Genomic DNA, 22,582 nt, shown 5'->3' on the forward strand with positions numbered 1-22,582 from the left:
GTTTTAATGTTTGTGCAAGTTAGCAGCTGCTACTATGCGGCCAAAACTGGATGATGAGAGTAAAAATACACACAAATTCTGATCCGACTCTTCTCATTAAGTCATGAATTTGATCTGATCTAGAACAACATATGAAAGTGCCTTAAATCTGATTTGTAGAGATCAAACAAAAGACAAGTGCCAGTATTTATAAACATGGTAACGTTATTGTGGACACTTGAAATTACTATCAGTGATGACTGGTCCTATGATTAGAAGCAAGGGCTAACAAAATGACACCTATCAAAAGCTCTCACACTGTAGCATCACATTTTAGAGCAACTTCCAAGCTAGACCAATGAAACAGTGGATTGATCTAGCCACTGCATGCACTAAAATGTTTAAATGTCGATGCTTTCTAAGCCACTTATCTTTATGGGTTGCAGGGACCTGTGAAACAGCCAAACATAAAAGCTTTAAATGGGTCTGCAGTTATGAGCTTCATATTTCAGTGTTACAATCTCCAAATGTTCATGTACTGTTAGTATACTACCAGAGTTAATGTTCACAAAATGTTGCAAATCCCACAAAGGTGCTGTCACTGGACAGGGGGTGGTGGACCCAAGCGCAGAACTCTTGGGTGTTTATTGAAAAATTAATTTGTTATTGTTGTGTGTGTGGAATATTAACTGTTACGAGATGGTACAGCGGAATAGATATGCTTGGTGTTACTTTGCGACGAGGGGTTCAAACCAGCGACCTACTGCGTACTGAGTGGAGCGCTACCACTGCACCACAGGGGCTGCAGGAAATGAGGTGGAAAAACTGCTATGCTAAGCAGTGGGAAAAGAAATGGCAGGAATGGCAAACAAAAGGGATGCTTATGACCAGTGTTCTCACACATTCTCAGCGTTCTTTTCTTTTCTTTTCTCTTCTTTTCTTTTCTGTTGCCTGCTTCAGTGCTCCTTCTTTTCTGTCTTTCTTTCTTTCTTTTTCTTTCTTTCTTTCTTTCTTTACACCTACCTGGGCTGAAGTACCGTACCGCTCACCCCTCTACAAAAGTGTAATGCTGAGCTACCATATGTGCAAGCTTTTATGCAGCGTTCCCCAGGTGCAACCGGTCAGCACTGATTATCGCTAGGGCTTTTGGGAGTTGGAGTTCTGCACCTGGCAGCACTCCTGGCACGATGCCCGGGCCCCCTAGTGGTAGCTGGCGTCGTAGCCTGAGCCCTTACAGGTGCTAAATGAAATTAACATAATTGCAGTTAAGAAGCATTTTACAACGGCTTCACGCATGTCTCAGCCAATCAGATTTTAGGACTGGACCTGGAGCTTGGTGATGCTATCGTTCATGGTTCCATAGAAGTCACAATTAATCAGCTTCTGGTAATTTGTTGAGAGCAAGTAATCCAATGTGTATGCCAAAAATGAAACCTTGTTTTTTTTATCTTATTTCTTTGAAAGAGGTGGAGGGCCCCTTTAGCCACTACATAAAAACTTGGACCTTCATAGCTTGGACATTCATAGACAGGATCTCTTGGCACATATGTTTGAACTCACAAATTCTGTATAATGAGATTCTCAGCTCCAGTGCTAACTGCAAATAGGCCTCTGTAACTATACACACAATGAGCATCAATATATGATATTTTATTTTGTTGTTTTAAATATGTGGTGCATGTGTAACCACCTTCCCAACTGCTATTTAAAATACGACTTTAAGAATCAAGTTTGTTTAGCTGTAAACCTGCCAGCATGGGCGTCTATTAGCTGATGTTCTAGTGTTCTCCTCCAAGCGTGTTGAGCTGTCCAGTGACACTGCATTATTGGCAGTTTGAGAAGATGCAGTGGCACTTCACATGTCTCCAAGGAAGCATGTGCTAGCCTTCACCCTCCCAGCTAGAAAGCATCATGTGATGAGGAGAACTAGCTTACATGGACAAGACTGAACTAAAAAGGTATAAATAAATAAATTCATAAACACCCAAATAAATGGTGAGATTTCCTTCCTGAGGTGACCTGAGCAACTGGACATTAAGTTAAACAATAATTTTATTTATTCTTCGCTTTCAACAAACAAAAGACACAGCAGTGACGAGCAGCAAAAAGACCAGTTAAAAGAAAAAGGTCAACAAACAAATGGAAAGGATGTAAACATTGTCACTCCAATACATTATCAAAAACAAAGTATTTGTTTGGGCTCTTGGACGGAAGCTTTGTAGCGATGAAGCTGGACAACATTACACTCCTTTTAATGGGAGTACAACCCTGGAATCAACACTCAGAGTCTAAACTTTGCTGTAGAACTCAGCCTCTGATCCTGGTTAGCTCAAAATCAAAAATTCACAATTCATTTAATGAGTAAAAGTAAATACAGCACATGCAGGTAATTAAAACATAAATAGATAAATATTGTCAACCAATTGTGTCTTGACAATCCATAAATTAGTGGATAATAGCATTTCTTTTGCCACAATATACACATACACTCTCACAGAGAGTAAATTCATTTACAGAGACAAAAGCATTGACTGTCACAATACCATACAAAATTCTCCATTGGAGATCACCAGATGATTTGTTTTCTTATATAGATTACACATTGGCCCAAAACCCAGTCTCTCCACTTGTAATTCAACACTGTCACAAATTCTTGGTGTGACCCACCCTTAATATAAATTTGAACTGGATAACCTTTGAATTTAGTTTACCCTTATTTATCAAACATTATTCACATTAAAGTCATGACCCATCAAGTGCAATCTCTGGCTTACATGAAAATTCAACTGTGGACAAGAGGATCTCTGTGGATTCAAACTATATATGTGGTAACTGTGTCAGGTAAGTATATAAAAGTTAATCAAAAATGTACTAAATTTCATATCGCAGAAGTCATTACATGTACTATAATAGCAGTGGCCTGTTCTGAATCAAGTGCTGGCCAACAGATTCATAGAAACAAAAGGAAAACTAGGACAAGCAAAGATGTCTTTGAAAAATGCAAGATCTGATGTACCTTAACATCAGTTGTCCAGTGTTCTTAGCAACAGGATGCAGTTTCAGTACATCCCATTTAGCAGATTCATATTTTCAGTTCTGTGAGTTGTGCTATATCAAGTTCACAAACGAAGAAAATATGAATTCAGTTGAGTCAGTTGATGAACACCGGGAGTTTGGCATTCTGGAAAATGACAGGGTGATTAACAGTATCCTTGGAATGGAGTGTTGAGGCACTTGGTTGGATTGGTACTCCCTCTGTCAGGAACATTTGCTGAAAACAATGAAAGTTAGGGTGTTTACAAGGTTGGGTTATTCCATTTACAAGAATGGGTGAGAGAAAAAGGATGGACCATGAAGGTGCTGGTCGAGGAATCAGGCTTTGAAAAACATGTTGACCTGGATGTTACACTACAGTGTTTCTTTGCCGGTATGGCGGTGGTGGCAGAACTTGCCCTGGCTTCAAGGATTCAGTCTCCGATAAGTACTCTGGGTTCTCGACAATAGTAGACCGGACGCGGCCATTTTGCTTGAAGAGGTTCTGCTTGTACAGGCTTGTGTTGAAGCTTTGAGAGGAGTCTTGATGGTTGTCTTGGGACGCTTTGAGAGGAAGACTGTGTTGCCAGTACTCAGGGTTGTCAAAGGTCTTCCAGTACTTCTTGCTCACCATTATGGTTCCAGTAGGACCTGATTGTGATATGCTGCCTGAGTGGATGGGATGACCTGGGAGACTACTTTTACTGGTGATTACAGACTTTGCCATATGAACCTGCTGATCTGCAAGACCAGACTGGGCTTGTTGATTAACGTGGAATATCTGACTTGATGGAGAATGGTGTCCAGACTTGCTGGGGTGATTAGTATGAATAGCTTGGTGGCCATTCTGACTCATAGGTCCACTTTGAGGTGGCTGAACAGGTGGAATTGCAAAATGAACATGTGCTCCTTGGCTGTGGTGATGGGGTCTCCCTGTTTGGGTGGTCAGGGGGACATGGCTGCTAGTGGTGCTGGTTGCTGTTGTTATCTGGAGTGGGGCAGAAACTCCATTTTTCTTGATTTGATTCATATTGCCTTTGCTGTGAAATGTGTTGAGGTAAAGCGGCTCATTAACGTACTGATCATCAACCTTGGGATGTCCATCGGGGGTACTGTGGTAACCTGGGTTGTCCAGTGCATGAATCTCTCCATTTGTCCTTCGTGTGACAAAAGGATTCTCTTCAACAGGATTCAGATGATCTACAGAGTTTATGGAAAAAAGCACAATCACGCTACACGTTCAACATCTAGTATCATCATCATAAATAATGACATAATGTGATCATCTACTAGATTATTGACGTACCCTTGATAGTACAGTCATGTTTCATGTTTTATCTATATATCAGTGTGATTTAAACTTTAGCTACAAGACCATAATGTATAATGTATTTATTAATTTTATTCTCTGTTAATGGTACACCTGAGCCCTGCTTTCTTTTTTGCAGCAAGTCCCAGAGTATTCTGGGAATAACCACACTGTAATGTTCAATGTTCCAGGTAATGCTAGCTTTTAGTTTTTAGGCTTGAATGACTCTTTAAAGTTAACTTAATTTTGAACAAAACAATAAAAATGATGTGCTGATTCAGTTTTATCAGTTAAAGTATTTGCCTTTTACTTTTATACATTTGAATATGTTTAAAGGTAGATACTTTCTGATTTCTGTGCAAGTATATACTTTTGATATTTACAGTTTCTCTGTAGTTTTTACCCCCCTGTAAGTAATCTCCAATATGGCTGCTTCTGTAATTTCTGACACTGTATATCCTACTATTACCTATAAAGATGTCAACTGAGATATGCAATTTGCAAGATGCTAACATGGCAACTATAAGCTTCTGTTACTTGCTAACTACATCTGCCATACAGCTCCAGTGCAGAACTAAAAAAGCAAACTAGACACCAAACATGTCTTGGCTGAGTCCATTTGGGGTTAGATTCAATTGTATATAATGCATTTCTGGGCAAGTCATTGCTTTAAGGGGAAACTGAGGTAAGAACAGTGTGATCTCACAACTCAAGGATTTCTTTTAGAAGTGCCACAGATAAAGAAATCAGCAAGAACATTGTCTAGTTACCTGAGGAAATCTTGTCCTTCCGGGGGGCCACATAGCTATCCTCATCAGTGCCCCTGCTCTGTGCTATCTGCCCCAGGAAGACAGTAGGGTCAGCGCTGTAGCGCTGGCTGCTGCTATCTTCCGCAAAGCCAGAACCGGGCTGTTTCCTTAGGCTTCCATTACAGTGTTTTTCCTCTTGGGGGGCCAGAGACACCCGCTGGGTCCCTGCTGGGATGGACGGGCAGCCGGTGGAGGTGGATGACACTCGGGATCGGATCACTGCCACTTCATGTGGGCTAAAAACTCCATCATGATGCCGGCACTGACTCTGTTAGAAAAAAAGAAAAGTTTATTTCTTTTCTTATTTACATTACAAATGTAACTTTTGTACAGGCCACATTACAGATACGATTCTTAAAGTAGCTTGTTCTTCTTGATAAATTCCCATAACAATGTCAATGCAAGGAAAACTGCTGCACAGCCACTGAGGTAAGTGTAAACTAATAAGTACCTGCAAGTAAGCAGATATAATGCGAACAGCACAGTAAAAGTTATGACGTGTGATGGTTGTATAGACTATCCTGAACGTGATGCTAAGTAATAGCCTACTAAGGTTCCAGAATGGAACGTACTAGATAAATAACATACTGTAATTTTCGACATTAATTTAAAAAGTAACTTCATTTTTTACAGTTTTCTAGCCTCACATTAATTGATGTACATATATAAATAAAACACCTTAAAATCTTTTGGTGCATAGCTTATAATATTTAACTCCACACTGTAAAAGTTATTATCATGTAAAAATAACAAAAAATCTTAACGTGGCAAGTGATTCCAAACTTTTTAATGCTAGTGTAGCATTAAAAAAACTGCTTCTTATAATATTTGCACCTCAACAGAGCGAACACCAATAACAAAGATTAGCGTATAGGTATAGAACTTTACCAACTGCCCCTTACCCCATTCATCATTGGTCAGTTTCTGACCACAGGACCACTGTTGACCAGGTACTATTTGTATGGTGGATGGTTCTGACATGCTACTGTGTGTGGTGAAGGTACAATGGTGTAGGCAGAGTGTTTTTTTTTTATGTGAAGGTCACTGTTTGGTTCTGATTGATCAAGCACCCAAAAATGTGTGGTCAACATTGGTCTTATATTTAGAAACTGACCACTGATGAAGAGTTAGAGTGTGATTAGTCTTGCAAGCCAGACATCTGCATGTTATTAGAGAGTCTGGAGCATTTTGTCACTTAACATGTCCAAGAACCGCCTACTTTGACAGGAAGGGGCTGTGCAATATGCAATAACCAACCACAGACCACTCTGACCTACAGGGGAAGTAGATTTTTAGAACGGGACTGCAACCAAAATAAATCTGCAGGACACAAATGTGTCATCAAACACACAAGGGCATCTCGATTACAGCATAATTAAATGCTGCAATGAAAACGTTTGATTAACTTTTAAAGATGCAAACTTCTTTTCAATCTGGCCACTATTTCAGATAGACAGTCCGAATGAAACAGATAGTTCTGTCCAGCTTAACGATATCAGATGCTCCGTTTTCATTTACGTGTGGGCGAAGCTTCTGAGGCTGAGAATAGAGAATAGAGAACAGGGATGACTAAGACAAACTGTGCATCAACAGACGGACTACAGTCTCCAACTGTGCACAGGCAAGGTGGAGCTACGTCTTCTAGCTGCTGAACACGTTTGACAGCTACATAATGAAAGTACAAGGCTTCGTACAGGTTTGGAGTCCGGTTGTGCTCTGGACGGGTAGGCGTGAGGTACCAGGTACTCCTCAGCGTCCATCAAGTCTCTCAGGTCATCCTCATCCAGAAGACTCTGGAAGAATTTACTGTGGTTTGGACTGGGCAGCTTCATGCAGTCGTCCCCCTAGGACAAACACAGCCCAATTACTCTATGCCACCGCAAAGAGCTAAGAGGACACAACGGTTCATTTTTTATGCAGGGACATAACAATAAAGGCATTCATCATGTCTGTGTTTATCTCCCACCTGGATGACGAGGTACCTCTGAGGGTCTCTGGCCATCCTGCTGAATTCTGCAGCGAGCTCTTTAAACCTGGGTCTACTGTCAGCATCGATCATCCAACCTTTAAATGAGTGACATGACATTTCTCATCACAGAGATTTCATCATGACAACATTTGAAAGGCTGCTTGGTTTATTTTTCCACCTATTCTTGATCTGCTGTATCTGTATTTTATTGTTGATTTCCATGGACAATATAATGTTTCCTGTACTTAAAAAAGAACAGAAAATTGAAGTTACAATAGATGTAAATGCGCATCTGTTGCTGAATTCCAGGAAAAATGTTGACTAACATTGATTTAAAACCAGAAGTCAAAAGTTTATCAACAAACTTTAAGTTGGTTCGACAAAGCCGTTACTGTGGTATCCCAGGTGGTTGCTAAGGTGCTACCTGGCCATTGCTATGGTATACCTGGTGGTTACTGAGGTGTTGCTAGCCAATTGCTATGGTATCCCAGGTAGTTGCTAATGTGTGTATATAAGTGTGCTAGTATGTATACTCTTAAAAGCATGATGCTTCAAGGGTTATTCATTAAAGAAAATGGTTCTATATAGAATGGTTCTATATAAAGGTTTTTTGAATCATGAAAGGGTCCTTCAGGTTGATGGAGAATATGCATGAATGTGCTATAGACGGTTCTATATAGAAAATTTTTGAAAAAGGATCTATCCAGCACCCAAAAGGGTTCTTCTATTGTTACAAGCTTGGCATTCTTTGAGTGTTCATGGTTCCATATAGAACCATTTTCTTTACTATTCTTTACATTAGCTTTACTTTTTCTAAACTCTTGAAGCACTGTCTTTTTTAAGAGTGTATGTGAGTCTGTATGTAATGTCTATTAGGGTCAGTGTGAGAGTCCTTTGTGGCATAATTTGTGGCAGTTTTATGGTTCTAGCTCAACAAAATGTGGCCCGTGATAATGGTTTAAAAATAAAGAATAATAATAAGAAGATAACAAAGAACAGCAACTAACACCAACTGAACTACTAACTGAACTCTTATGATAAGTCAGGTATAAGAGAAGCTCTTACCAAAGTTGTTCTTATGAAGTTCTAACCAACTTTTGAGCGTGTCAGCAACATGGCAAAAAAGTATTTCTAGTAGGGTTTTCTAGTCTCCATAGTGTTCAGGCAGAATCTGTTAAAACTAGGGCCTGAAACTTTTGTAGCCATTATCAAGACTAATTTTAAGTGGCTAAAAATTCTGAAAAATAATATTGGCCAGTATAATTTTGTTATATCAGCATTATACTACAATAGTTTTAGCTTTAGATATGACTTTATTGCTGTGTTCACATGTTTGCATTGAAAAAAAAGTCATTCTGAATCACATAGGGGCACATGGCCATGCAAATGTTACCATGGTGACCGCAGTGCCAGCAAAAATGGATGATTATCTGAGGAGAGCTTTAGTAACATAGATTGTTTATTTAAGGTGAAAAAGTCAATACTGAGTTTGTCTGGAATTCAACAATGAGATGTTTGGCTCTCATCTGGTTTATTTGAGCACTGCTGTCGATGGCTGAAGTTGGGAAAATTTAACTCTGAATTTTCCATTGCGGCTCTATGGAAAACAACGAAATATCCGGTTTGCGGTTGTCTGTCTACTGTGTGTGAACACAGCATAAGACATGCTTTATTTTGTATATTACACTAAATCCTTTAACTTGAACCTTCACTTATAACATTGGAGGAGGCTTTTGTATGAAATATGCCTCACTTCAAATCGAGCTGACAAAATCAACTTATGAGCTCTTATAATGGGGTTGAAATATCATATGAATATCAATAGCAATATGTATCCATAATGGCAAGTATATACATTCTGTGTGTTTTTATGATTAGGCAGGTTTGTAGGTCATAACGCACTCTGCAGGCTGGGAGTTTCTTTGACACAATATAATGTGTTATGAACACTACTTACAATGTGTTAACAATCAAAAATGTATAATAAACATGGCTATAAAATGTAATTCATTTTTATGAATATTTATAGCAATATTTATAATGCCTTATGAATGCATTACAATGTTAGGAATGTGTTCATAGATTCTTATAGACATGGTATTCATAGAAACTCTTACCAAGTTTTCCCAAGTTTTTTGTTTGTTTTAACATTTTATTCTCAAATTATATGTTTGAATACAGTTTGCATAACATGATGGTGTTTTGTATTCAGATTCTCCAGTTATGCCCATGTTATTACCATGTAGTTAAATAAAGAGTGGCTCATACTAAGCTGCCACTGAGCTGCCGGGTCATTGGTACATTTTAAGTGCAAATGCTGGGGTTGCCAAAAGCAGGTGAATAGTTGGTTATTGTTGCTGCATGTCAGTAATATTTTTGTCAGTTCACATTTTTCAAAACATTTGAGCAAATTGAACCAATGGAGGGAGATCGTATGTTCGAATCCCACTGTAGCCGCAACCAAATAAAAAGCTGGTGAAGATTGGTGCATTATCACTGATATTTTTTGACACTGAAAATAAAGTTAGTCTCCAATACAGGCTGATATTAACTGCTCTGATAGCTGCAGTCGCATCATGTAGTCGCAGATCAAAATTGGTTCCATGCCAGTGCAGAGAACAATAAAGTCTCATTTGTCTCTGAATCAGCTTTAGCTGCTTAGCTGACCTCCAGGGTCAGAATGTGACCCAAATTACTGAATTAGTGACAGCGCTGCTGTACAAACCATTCAGTCCCTGGCACGCATTAGCTTGCTCCCACCTCGCAGTAGCATGATCTTCATTTCCCCACAATTAATTTCCTCTCAAAGCTCACACTCCAACCCTTTATCTAAATGAGCAGCAATTACTCAAGCACTTAGACTAGCAGGAATGCGTATTTAACAACTCCAGTTCCACCATGCCAGTGGGGTGTCGGCTTAAAACAGAAACAAAATCAATACACTTTGCAGTCAAACATGTAAGTACTACTAAATAGTATGATATTCATCTTTTTTACATGCTTCAGTAGGATGTTTCCACAATAGCATAAAGAAAATAAAGACTTTTAAGCTTATGGTTAATCTTCATATATATGTAAATTGTGTAAACTGTTGATTTTTTCACAATATTAGCACAATTTTCAACACACAAAGTAAAAACTTAATTGTTTTGTCCCACTTTATATTAAGTGCCTCTAATAACTGTGTAGTTACACATAAATAACATTTGCAACAACACTGTAACTACTGATGAGTTAGTCAGAGGTCGAAAGACTCACATTTGACCATAACCATATAGACATCTATGGTGCATGTCGGGGGTTGAGGCAGACGTTCTCCTTTCTCCAGCATGTCTGGAATCTCACAGGTGAGAATTCCTTCATATGGCTTTCCTCCAAATGTCATCAACTCCCAGATGGTAACTCCTGAAAGAAGAAAATTATGACAAGCTATACATAACCTGCATTTTACAAACATGATATTTATATTTTGAATATTTTTTTCATATATTGATATTTATATATTCATATATTGAGAAGTATTAATTAATGAAATGGCAATTTAATAGAATACATTTACTTATTTTACATTATTTGTTGTTGTCTTTTTAAATAGACATATATAAAGTCACCAAAAGCCTGAACAGTTATTTTGTATGCAATACAAATAGATCACCATTTTGCTCACTTATTTGGTCAATAACAAAGTTACTTGGTAATTATATTCCTACTAAGATTTAGGTTTGATTTCAGTGATTAAGCCAATAAATTAGCTCTATTTTGTGCTATCTGTTCATTAGTGAGGCTAACAACAGCACCTTTGAGAATATATAATACATTTTAATAGCAAAACAACAGCAAATGCTCACCATAACTCCAGACATCACTCTGGTGTGTAAACTTTCTGTAGTGAATGCACTCCAATGCCATCCATTTGATGGGCATCTGCACAAGGGATGGAGAGCTTATGAATGCATTATCATTCGGGTAGTGACATATTACATAACAGTTAGTCCTATACGAGTTGCTGTAGCTGTATCAATCCACTGACCACCATTTGTTATCCTCTACACTGCAACCATTTGAGGAGGAACTACTTTTTTGGCGGAAGAATGTTAATATAAGCAGCAGAAAATCCTCAGGGCTTTCTGGTCCTTCAGAGAATGATTTCAGGGAACTGATAATATGCCATTATTGTTGTATTTAAACAGTGCAAGTGTTGTAATAATACTCTTATTCCACTGTTTGGTTGGATACAAAATCATTAAAACACCCAACAAAATATTGTCCAATCAGATTTTTTTTTCCCTTTGGTATCCAAGTGGATAATGCTAAGCGAGCTCTCCCATTGGTTAAGACTCCAGGAGCTGAACTGAAGGCCTTACATGACAGAATGATTATCGGTATAATTAGGAAGTGACAGAGCAACTTTAACATTAACAAGGTTTCCGTTAGGTTAGAAATGGCAAACAGCAGCAGCAGCGGCTCTATGCTAGAGCTCTTTACTGAAAATGTCACCATAAAACTGCTACATGGAAGATAAAATCCATGCAAATGCCTGTGAGGAGCTTCAAACACAACATGGGATGTCTTTTACAGGCCTGCTAGCAGAAATTAGCATTACTTCCTTGTTCTTGTTCTTGACATTTATGGCCCAAACTGAAGGCCTAGCTCTAATAATTCCAGTTCGCTTGGCAACTATGGGTTTGTGCTGGGGTGAGGTAGCCATATGTCCTGTCCCAGAGCCTGACCTTGCCTCCATCTGCATTGTATTCCTTTTCATTTGTGTCCAGCAGGCGTGCCAGGCCAAAGTCAGTGATCTTGATGTGGTTGGGAGATTTCACTAGAACATTGCGGGCAGCCAAGTCCCGATGGACCAGTCTCTTCTCCTCCAAGTACATCATCCCCTGGAAAAAAAAAAAAACAAGCCCTTATTCATTTTTAATAACCATCAGAATAAACAGCATCATTTTGAAGACTAGCATCTACTTCTGAAATAAGTAAGGATATTTTCTAACAGGAGTAAGGCCAGCAAATTGCATCAAACTAAAAACCTAAATGCGACCAAATACCTCTTCTTTCATATCTCCGTGTATGCTTTTAGAGAAAGAGGTACTGTACAGGTACATTTTAGTCCCCCAAAGTGCAAACTGTGCAAATGTACCTTCAAAGATACCCTCAAAACTATCCTTAAGGCCCAATTATGCACATTTAATGAGTTTTAAACATAACTAACATTCACTTTATCACAAATAGAAAAACAAAATAAAAGGTCTAGAGACAATACAGGCTGCATGGAGTCAATAAAACCTAAAACAACTCCAACAAAATCTGGTACAATTATGTTCCCTAACTAAAAGCACTGTAGCCTTGACGTCAGTGAGATGATGGTACCACACCAATGATTTTCTGAGAGTGTACCACTATCCCCCTCACTCTATTCCCTCATTCATGAGAATCAACTTAAACTTACAGAGGCAGAAGCAGTAAAATAGAAAAAACTATCATTCATTATAGCATCCCCCACTTACAACATTTCTCTGACCTGTCCAGACAATGATGCTAGCTCGTGAGTGCCTCAGGGTTATGTCCTGGGCCCTGTCACAAAGAGACAGTTTTGTGTCTGTTTAAGTGTGTTTAGATGACACCTATTCAGCATGTGGATGTGTTTGTGATGACACGGTTATGCCCACCTGTCTGCCTTGTGAATTTCAATCCATTTCTTTCCCCTCATGTTTGAGGCAGATCAGTGAAAGGTTGTTACTTTGCAGTCAATTATAATGTGACTAGCTCATTGCGTTTTGTAAAAGAGGCCAGCACTGATCGTGTGAATGCTGAGGTTAAAGTTAGGTTTAGGTTAGGTGGGTTATAATGGGTTATCAAGAAACATGAATAGTACTATACTTTACACATCACCCTATAGTGTGTTTTCCATTCTGAACATCGCTGATGTCGGAAGAAAACCTTGTATCTCCAAAATGATAACTTTACAGGCAAAGGAAAAAAACGACTTTACTTTTAATGTAAGTCAATGGAACCAGACTTTTTTTGAAGTCATTTTGGGCCATTTCTTTTGGTCCATTTTTCATGAAATTTACAATGTAAAATGCAACAGGCTTTTTCAAATTATGCCATAAACTGAAAAACGGCAAAAATAGCAATACGAGGTTTTCTTCCGACAGCAGCGATCTGTTGTGTTCTAGCTCAGAGACTATCACCGTGCATCCAAAAAATAAAGGCAGCATGGTGCTTCTTTTATATAGTGATAAAAAACACAGTAGCACATAGAAACAGCCAATTCCACATGCTTATCCATTTTGCTATGACAAACTTGGATATGCATGAACCCTAACTAAGTCAAAGTGGACAAAGAATAAGGGTCTGAATGGTAAGTATGATAGGGTTCATCAGCCATACAGAAGATCATAGAAGTCGAATTCAGAACCGTTGGCCACACAGAGGAACCAGACCTCCGCATTTAACCCATCCATGAAGTGAATACATGCACACTAGTGAACACAAACACTAGGGGGCAGTGAGCACACCTGCCCAGAGCAGTGGGCAGCCCTATCCACAGCACCCGGGGAGCAGTTGGGGGTTAGGTGCCTTGCTCAAGGGCACCTCAGTCATGTTCTGTCGGCTCAGGGGATCAAACCGGCGACCTTCCAGTCACAAGGCCGGTTCCCTAACCTGACTACCCTACAAAGACAGTAATACATGTGTTTGCATGTTTTGGAATATGCAAAAATATGACACCAGAATTGCAAGTCAAACAAAGAAGTTGCTGATGCTGTCCGAACAATGGACTGACCACCCCAGAGTCCAGACGTCAACATCACTGAATGTGTTTGGATTATGTCAGAAAATGATAAACCAACTACTAAGACTAAACATTGGACGTGTGGAAAAATATCCCTGCAGATTTCTTTGAAATCCTGAAAGCAAGTCACCAGAAAATAACAGTAGCTCTAATGAATGTAGTTGAGGCTTCTGAAAAATGAATAACTTGTACTTAATGGTCACTTTGACTGAATTAAATGAAGGGTGGTCTCTGACTTTATCCATCCATGGGAAATAGAAAAAAGTATTACATAAATGTGCACATGTACTTTGCCAATTTATCTCTGTATGCTTGTAACCTTCATACAGGTTTATCTTTATACACCATCAACCAGGAAAATGCAGAGTAATCTGTATGTGTGTCCCATGCAAGTGGAGAAGCCTGTTTAGATCTGTGTTGGTGTCATCATGCTGCTCCAGAAGTCTATTATCATAATCATCGTCATCACTACCATCATAATCATCAGTGAGGGTGAAAAAGGGTGGAGTGCGGAGTAAATGAACACAGAAACTTTTATCATTAGGGTGGTGCTACTGTGCAATTTTCAAGGCAATTAAGCACTAAAGAAATTGATGTCTTGGCTAGGGCGTTCATTATGTATGCTGACGAACAAAGACCTAAACGGTGGGCCGGAGAGAAGCGAGAATGAATGGGCGCCGTTCAAAAAACCTCATTTTCATTTGGAGCTCAGTGATCTATATCTTGTGCAAAGAGGGAAAGAGAAAAAAGGATAAAATAGAGGAAGAAGGTAGAAAGTTTCCTCTGAATGTTAAGTACTGACTTAAATGAATTAGTTCAGTCCAGGTTTGTTGTAGGTTTTAATTTTTTATTAGTTTTCATGTTTCTTTCTTTTTTTTTCAGTTTTTGTTTTAGTTGGTCTTAAGCCTGAATTAATAGTTTTATTTTTATTTTTATTTTCTGAAGAGCAAAAGTTTTAGCTTTTTGAATTATGAAGAAAGCTGTTGTAGTAGATATTGAACAAGGGCAGGATAAACAGTTCAAAATTCATGATTTCAATATAAACTCAAAACTGTTAGTGTGATGTAAGGTGGGCTTTGACTTAATAAGGCGTGGAAATGACATAAGTTGTCTCAAAGAATTGTTCAGGCATGGGAATGAGATAATTAAGTTGCAACAATCAAGTCATGACCACAACGTATTAAGACACAAACACAAAATAATTAAGTTGTGGCCTCAAGTTAGTAAAGCATTGGAATGAGATAATTAGGTTGTGGCTATGACTTGGTCAGACATGAGTACAAGTTAATTAAGTTATGGCCATGACTTAGTAAGGCATGAGAACAAGATAAATACGTTGTGGCCACAACTTGATAAAGCGCAGGAACAAGGCATATGCATAAGAATGAGATAAATAAATTGTGGCCATGACTTAGTAAGTCATGGAAATGAGATAATAAATTTGTGGTAATGACTTAGTAAGGCATGGAAATGAGATAATAAAGTTGTGGTAACGATTTATTAAGGTATGGACATTAGATTCTAAAGTTGTGGCTATGACTTAGTAAGGCATGAGAACAAGATAAATAAGTTGTGGCCACAACTTTATAAAGTACATGAACAAGGCATAGGCATAGGAATGAGATAAATAAATTGTGGCCACGACTTAGCAAGGCATGCAAAAAGAGGTGATTGAGTTGTGGAAACAACTTAGCAAGGCATGAAAATGAGATAATTAAGTTGTGGCAATGACTTAGTAAGGCATGGAAATGAGATAAGTTGTGACTAAAACTTAGTAAGGTATGAGAATGAGATAATTAAGTTGTGGCAGCGACTTAGCAAGGCATGCAAAAAGAGATAATTAAGTTGTGGCAACAACTTAGCAAGGCATGAAAATGAGATAATTAATTTGTGCCAATGACTTAATAAGGCATGGCAATGAGATAATTAAGTTGTGGCCAAAACTTAGTAAGGCATGAAAATGAGATAATTAAGTTGTAGCCAAGACTTAGTAAGCCATAGGAAAAAGATAACTGTGTCCATGACTTAGTAAGGCATGGAAATGACATAATGAAGTTGTGACCACAACTTACTAAGGCATGGGAATGAGATGATTAAATTGTGGCCATGACTTAGTAAGGCATAGGAATGAGATAATTAACATGTGACCATGGCTTTCGTAGTACGTATATAATTGTGTTGATGATTTAGTAAGGCTTCGGAAAAAGATAATTAAGTTGTAGCCATGACTTAGTAAGGCATAGGAATGCAATGATTAAGGTGTGGCCACAACTTCATAAAGTGTGGGAGCGATGCAGTTAAGTTGTGGCTACGACTTAGTAAGGCATGGGGATGAGATAATTAAGTTGTGGCCTTGACTTCATGTGGTGTAGGAACAATATAATATAATTGTAGCCATGACAAAGTAAGGCATGGAAACACAACATAAGCATAGAAGGATATACAAAAATGTATAAAGGTTAATGAATGAAAACCGCATATGCTGATCTAAAGAAAATTGGTAACACTTTCTATGAATGTCACGTTTGTAAGCATCTATAAACACATTTATAACATGTTATAATGTATTCATACGGCATTATAAACATGGTTATAAATATTTATAAAAAATTACACTGAATTACACCTTATAGCCATGTTTATTATACATTATGAATTGTTAATATAATGCATTATAAATAGTGTTAATAACATGTTATAATGTAAGTGCCAAAGAAGTCAGTCCCAGCTTGGAGAGCGTAAAGACAAATACCAAGCTAACGGTGGTGTACATTACCTTAACATAACACTGATGGCAGCACTAGTTTAAACTCTGACATTTGAAGCCTGTAATGTGCTTTATTGTGAATGTTTTAGTGTTTCAGTAAATTCTTCAGTAAATACTTCAGCTTGAAGTCTCACTCTTAACACTGGAGGAGGCTTTAGTACAGTACGCTTCACTTTACTTAGAGCGGACAAATACAACTTATGAGCTCTTATAATTTGTTATGATTATAATGTATTATGTTAACAATCCATAATGCATAATAAACATGGCTATAATGTATAATGCATTTTTATAAATATTTATAGCTATGTTTATAATGTCTTATGAATGCATTATAACATGTTATGAATGTCTTTATAGATGCTTACAAAGGTGACATTCATAGAAAGTGTTACCGAAAATTCTATTCCAAAGACCCCAAATTAATTGCACTGAAATGTTTATGTTTTTTAACAACTGAACTGTGTAATCAGTAATAAACTGTGATAAATAACATGTAGCACTGAGTAGAGCCAATGTACAGCAAATAAAACAAACCAAAAGTGAGTTAAATTAATGATCAAATGTTAAAAAATAAAATTTACAGAATTTCCCACCGACTCCAAATGTGGTTGATCTGCCGAGACATTTTTGGTGTCCAAACCTCTGTAGGTTAGATCTGGATCTATGAGGCTAAAACAGCTAACACGTAATGGAAGCTTCTGGGCAAAAGGAATGGGATGGAGTTATGGAACAGAGGGAAAGGCAGGCGTTGCATAACCAAAGCATCAATTCATCCATCTGAAAATATGCCACAGGATTATCTGACACGCAGGGTAAGACAATTTCTGCCCTTCTGTTCTTTCTGTCCACATGGGACTCTGGGGACTTTTGTACACATTATGTGGGACTGCCCAAAGGTCTATGCTTTTTGGGAGGAGGTTGTTGATTCTATCTGTTCTCTGACCAAGACATACTTCCCCATGGACCCTGAACTTCATTACATAAGAATCCCAGAAAATATAGCTGGCTGGCTTAACTGCAGCAAAAAAAAAAAAGTTAGCGTGCAGCATTGGCTACCCCCTCACAACTTGTCCATACGGCACTGGTTCCATACCCTACTGGATATCTTATATCTGGAACTATCATCTGCAAGAATTAGCAATGCTGCCCCTAGAACTCTTGATACATGGAATTACGGAATATCTAAGGTCAGGACCCTCGTGCTTGCTTAACTATATGATGTGTTTAAGTTGTGAATGATGTCAATTTTCATGTGTCCTATGTTGGATCTATCATCGGTTCTTGTTTGTAAGTCCCATGTGTGTGGGTCAGGGTTGGAAAGGGGGGGGGCGGGATAATAAAAAATGAATCACAAAAGTAAGAAAGATTATTCCCCACCAATTAGCATATCACTTGGTTACGTGGTCCTTGACACTATATGACTGCATGTTATCTAAGAAAAGCATCAGCAAGTCTATTTAAACAAGTTTTGTCAATGCAGTTTGCACAGCGCCAACCCATAAACATCCACTACTTGTTAGATGCAGTAAACTCATAATGCCAGCGTAATACTAAATAAGCCTGCAGTACCTGTTCAGGATGGCAGTATGGGAAACGTAGTCCTTAGCAATGTAAATCTCTGTGCCGCACAGAGCCCAAAGACAGGCCATCTATTCTCCCTAATAGGTAAGAATCATTGCCGCTTGAAGGTACTTACGCGACGTCGGGGGGGATGTGAATAAGTATGAAGGCAGAGACGAAAGCTGAGTCAAGCAGATTGTGTTGGAGCGCGTTTAGGCCCGAACCTTTCCGGCGCCCCGGACAAATGTGCGAATTAATCAATAGAACAGACGGCTGGGGGAGAGAGGGAGACACCGGTTCATCCATCATCTCTCGCCGCTGGAGCCGCTGTTCCACATGGAAGCTCCTCGTAGTGCACACACACACACACACACACACACACACAATGCAGGCCATGGACCGCTAATCTTGGAGGACAGCAGTCTCAATTTCTGGATGATTCCACTTCAGCTTACCCTGTCTGGAAATGACTGATGCATTTTCTGCCATACAGCGCCTGAAACAGGAACGTGTGTGTGTGTGCATCATATGTATTTAGCACTGTGTGGGGACCAGATGTCCCTAAGATGACAGAAACATGAACGTGTTGACATTGAAGGTACTTCTGGCTGCTCTAAATGAGAAAAGTTGCAGCTTTTAGAATAAAAAGAACTCAATGATTAGCTTTTGGCTCCTGAGATGAACTTGTTCATGCAAAGGCTTTAGGTTTTGTCCATTTCACTGTATGATATTTTTGCAGAAATACATGAGTGACCTAAAAAAAATGATATACCCCTTCAGCTGTAATTTATAGCTACCTTACTGAAACACCAATGATTAATGGTAAAAACTGTGATCTCTTTTAAATGGTAAAGTTTATCAGCAAGTCAGGCAACTACAGGGAGATTCACTCGAAAGAGGCTCCGAATATTCTGCTGTAACTCCCGTTAGGATGAAGCAGTCTGAACCAAAAAAATACGCTACGTACCTTGACGCATGTGTAATCGATTGCATTACATGCGATGCTGGAAGTGATCTCAGTTTTCTGCCAGACACATGAAGGGGTACGGGGGTATGCACCCGGAAGTTGCAAACAGAGGTTAAATGTCGAGACGGACAGCTGTCCTACCTCATCGATTCGACGCACGGGCATCCCAGCTTCTTTAAAGCTCCATATACTGAGTAGCTCATTGCATGTTGTTTTGTTCAGATTGCTTCGTCCTAGCGAGAGTTATTACAGAATATTCGGGGCCTCTTTCGAGTGAATCTCCCTGTATTTACTTATATATTTACTGGACTTTTTGCCATATGTTTCATGTAAACCAATTCTGTTATATCAGCTAATTGACATAGGCTTCTTGCTAACCCCAGAGAGAGCACGGACAATTTCACTGCTCTGGACTGCTGGCAAGGGAATCAAATCTGATCTGCATTTACATGCTGCCATTGAAAAAAACGTCCTTCCAGCCTGCCGTTTCAGTTCTTCATTTAAGTTGGTAAAAGGCAGGAGAACGCTTTGCACTCCTCACTTTTTTGTCATATAATTATGGGTGTACCTAGACTTTAACAATGAGACATCTGGTAGGTCCATGGCTCCCCAAAAAAAAGACATCTGGTTTATTATACTGCCACCGTTGATGGGCTCACACAGACAATATGTAAAAAAAAAAGAAAAAAAAAAAAGACTATAATTAAAGTAAATTTAGTCTAAGAAACCAAAACCACTTCTGTCACCACAAAAACAAATTAGTCACAGTTGTTTATCACAGTTATAAATTCTTAAGAACAGAATGTTCTCATTTATATTTAAATTGAGTGGACAGAAATACTGAACTGTGGCTATTTCACTAATTTATAAACGAGTTAACAAAAAGGCAAAATTCACTTAATCATGCATCAATATTCAAAAATTTACAGAACGCACAAACGAAGTGAGACAAACATGTGCTGACCTTCCTAATATCCACAGGGCAATAATGAAGAAGTTTAGAACATATGGAGCCGTAGTGAACCTGCCTGGAAGAGAATGTATGTTTATTTTACCTGGTTAGAGAGACCAGTTTTACTCCAAGGATCACAAATCTCCAAGATTTGTAGAAGACAGTAGCATTTTGGGCTCAAAAAATAAAATAAAATAAAAAAATAGATGCTCGCTCAAAGCCATTTCGTTCATATAACCATGACCTTTTACCCATTTTATTGTCCATATACACACATATATACCCCAAACAGTCCAACATAACAGGCAGAGATTTGTATTTAGTACTATGAGAATCCATTAATCACCTAGAAAGTCAGTCAAATTAATTTCCAAACCGATACTGTACAATAATTATATGGTTCTTTCAAAAAGGAAAAACAACCCTTCTTTCCTCCTCTTCTTTTAACAGTATGGACCACAGCCAATACACTTCCAATGGACGAATGGTTGGACTCCCCTGAGTGCCACAGTGAGTGTATTTAAAACAGATTACTTCTGGGGCATGGGTGGGCGATCAATAGAGATGCTGATTACAATAAGCCTCTGGGTACCTGAACAGCATAATATTTATCCCGTGTGTCTTCTTTAGAGAGAATTTAAAATCTATAATGTGCTCATCCCATAAATACAGTCTCCTTAAGGAATAAGGCAACAATAAAGGGGAAGATGTTAAGCGAGTTCAGGAGTGAGTTAGAGTTTCACAGGTATGTACAGAATAACAATGAATGTCAGTCTCTGATCGTGGCTGTTTATTTGTATGGTTTAAAGGAGAATGTTGTAGTATTTGAATTCATGTACTCAATTAAGAATACAAAAGTAACAACAAAACAATAATTAAGAAAAATGTCAATAATAATAATAATAATAATAATAATAATAATGTTATTTGCGATACCACATTCCTATGATGCAATATTATCATAGACATTTACATTTTTTATCAAAATATTGCTGAATATTAAAAACAATCATGAAATAAAAATAATGATAAAATAATCTATGCACTGCATGTAGACTGATAAATCTTTTAGAGACACATAAACAATCAAATAAATAAATAAACATATGAGTAAATAATAGAAGACATTCCAATGACACAAGCTTCTGTCTACACACACTTTGTAGTTCTATGTACTTTATTATTCGTATTTAATTTGTAACAATAATTTTAAACAAACAAACTAATAAGTATATGTAAGTTTTATCACTATATAAATTATTTAAATAGATCAACAAATAACTAGCATTTCTCTTTTTATTTATTTAAACCTATAATATATTTTGTATGACCTATACAAAGTGAATTATATATGATATAATATCTAATTTGTATTATGTATGAATTACATATTTATTTAATTAATACATTAACTTTATTTCAAATAACATTCATTCTCCCAGCCATATTACTGATAAATATTAAAAATAAATCTTAAAACAAATAAACAAATCTGCACTTCTAAACTGATATGATATTTTCACAATGGTTCACACTGTTTACTATCATGCAGTCCACAGTAGTACATGATGACACAAATTAATGCTTCCTGACACAGTTTATGGTGCTGGGAGCCCAGAACTCAGTAGGTGAAGATGCTATAGGTTCAGCAAGTACATTAAATCTGCACTGAACTCAGACTTGGCTTTAGTACACAACATGTGGTGATTTGGCTTATTTCTGATGAAAGATGCACTGACAAACCAAAAGAGTGGAGTAGTCCGATAGCTAAAAAGAGAGAAAACTCACCAGTGAGCCAAGTTTGAAAGTGAGATTAGCGTAGAGAGAGCGAGAAATCACTGGTATGTATAGTATGCTTGCTTTGAAATGAGTGTATGAGATATCCATTAAGTTTAATGTGGAAGACGCAGACTGATTGCGATGGATAATCCAATTAAAATGAAAATGAACTCTCAAGTGACCATGTATCATTTATTCACTGTGTCATTGGGGATTAATTGCTAACGTCAGACATTGACTTTGATGTTGCCCTCATTAGGACTTGAGCCTTAGATTGGCTTCCTTATAACTTCAGGCTTGGCATACATACCATACATACCATCTCCATGCCTATAAATCTGTAAATGTCATTGCATTACTAAATATGAAAAGCCCATGTTGAGTACAAATCTTCAGCAAATATGGCCCAAAATCCAGCTTTTGGCCCCAACTGATATCTGTACTAACCTAACTATTGTCACTTACTTTTCACAATTGTTTCAGATCTTCAAACATAAAAGCAAATCACCTTATTTATTGAAGGAAAAATGTGGTAACACTTTCTATGAATGTCTATAAATGTTTCTATGAATCTATAAACACATTCAGAACATGTTATAATGCATTCATAAGGCATCATAAACATGGCTATAAATATTTATAAAAATGCATTACAC

At 37.9% G+C, this 22,582-nt stretch overlaps 1 protein-coding gene across 2 annotated transcripts in view; it reads right to left on the reverse strand.

Annotated features, from left to right (window-relative positions):
- Nucleotides 1–2,030: 2,030 nt before the first annotated feature.
- Nucleotides 2,031–22,582, reverse strand: part of LOC118804330 (receptor tyrosine-protein kinase erbB-4-like) — a 269,625-nt gene continuing 249,073 nt past the window's right edge. For both annotated transcript variants that reach the window (XM_036564816.1, XM_036564815.1), the window contains 7 exons: nt 11,830–11,985; nt 10,948–11,023; nt 10,358–10,504; nt 7,097–7,194; nt 6,825–6,974; nt 5,092–5,398; nt 2,031–4,212 (listed from right to left, as the gene is read on the reverse strand). In XM_036564816.1, coding sequence (XP_036420709.1) covers nt 3,383–4,212; nt 5,092–5,398; nt 6,825–6,974; nt 7,097–7,194; nt 10,358–10,504; nt 10,948–11,023; nt 11,830–11,985 — 1,764 coding nt within the window. In that variant the 3' untranslated portion in view covers nt 2,031–3,382. The remainder of the gene's footprint in view (nt 4,213–5,091; nt 5,399–6,824; nt 6,975–7,096; nt 7,195–10,357; nt 10,505–10,947; nt 11,024–11,829; nt 11,986–22,582) is intronic.

This window comes from Colossoma macropomum, unplaced genomic scaffold (genome assembly GCF_904425465.1).
Source record: "Colossoma macropomum unplaced genomic scaffold, Colossoma_macropomum, whole genome shotgun sequence".
Lineage (NCBI taxonomy): Eukaryota > Metazoa > Chordata > Actinopteri > Characiformes > Serrasalmidae > Colossoma > Colossoma macropomum.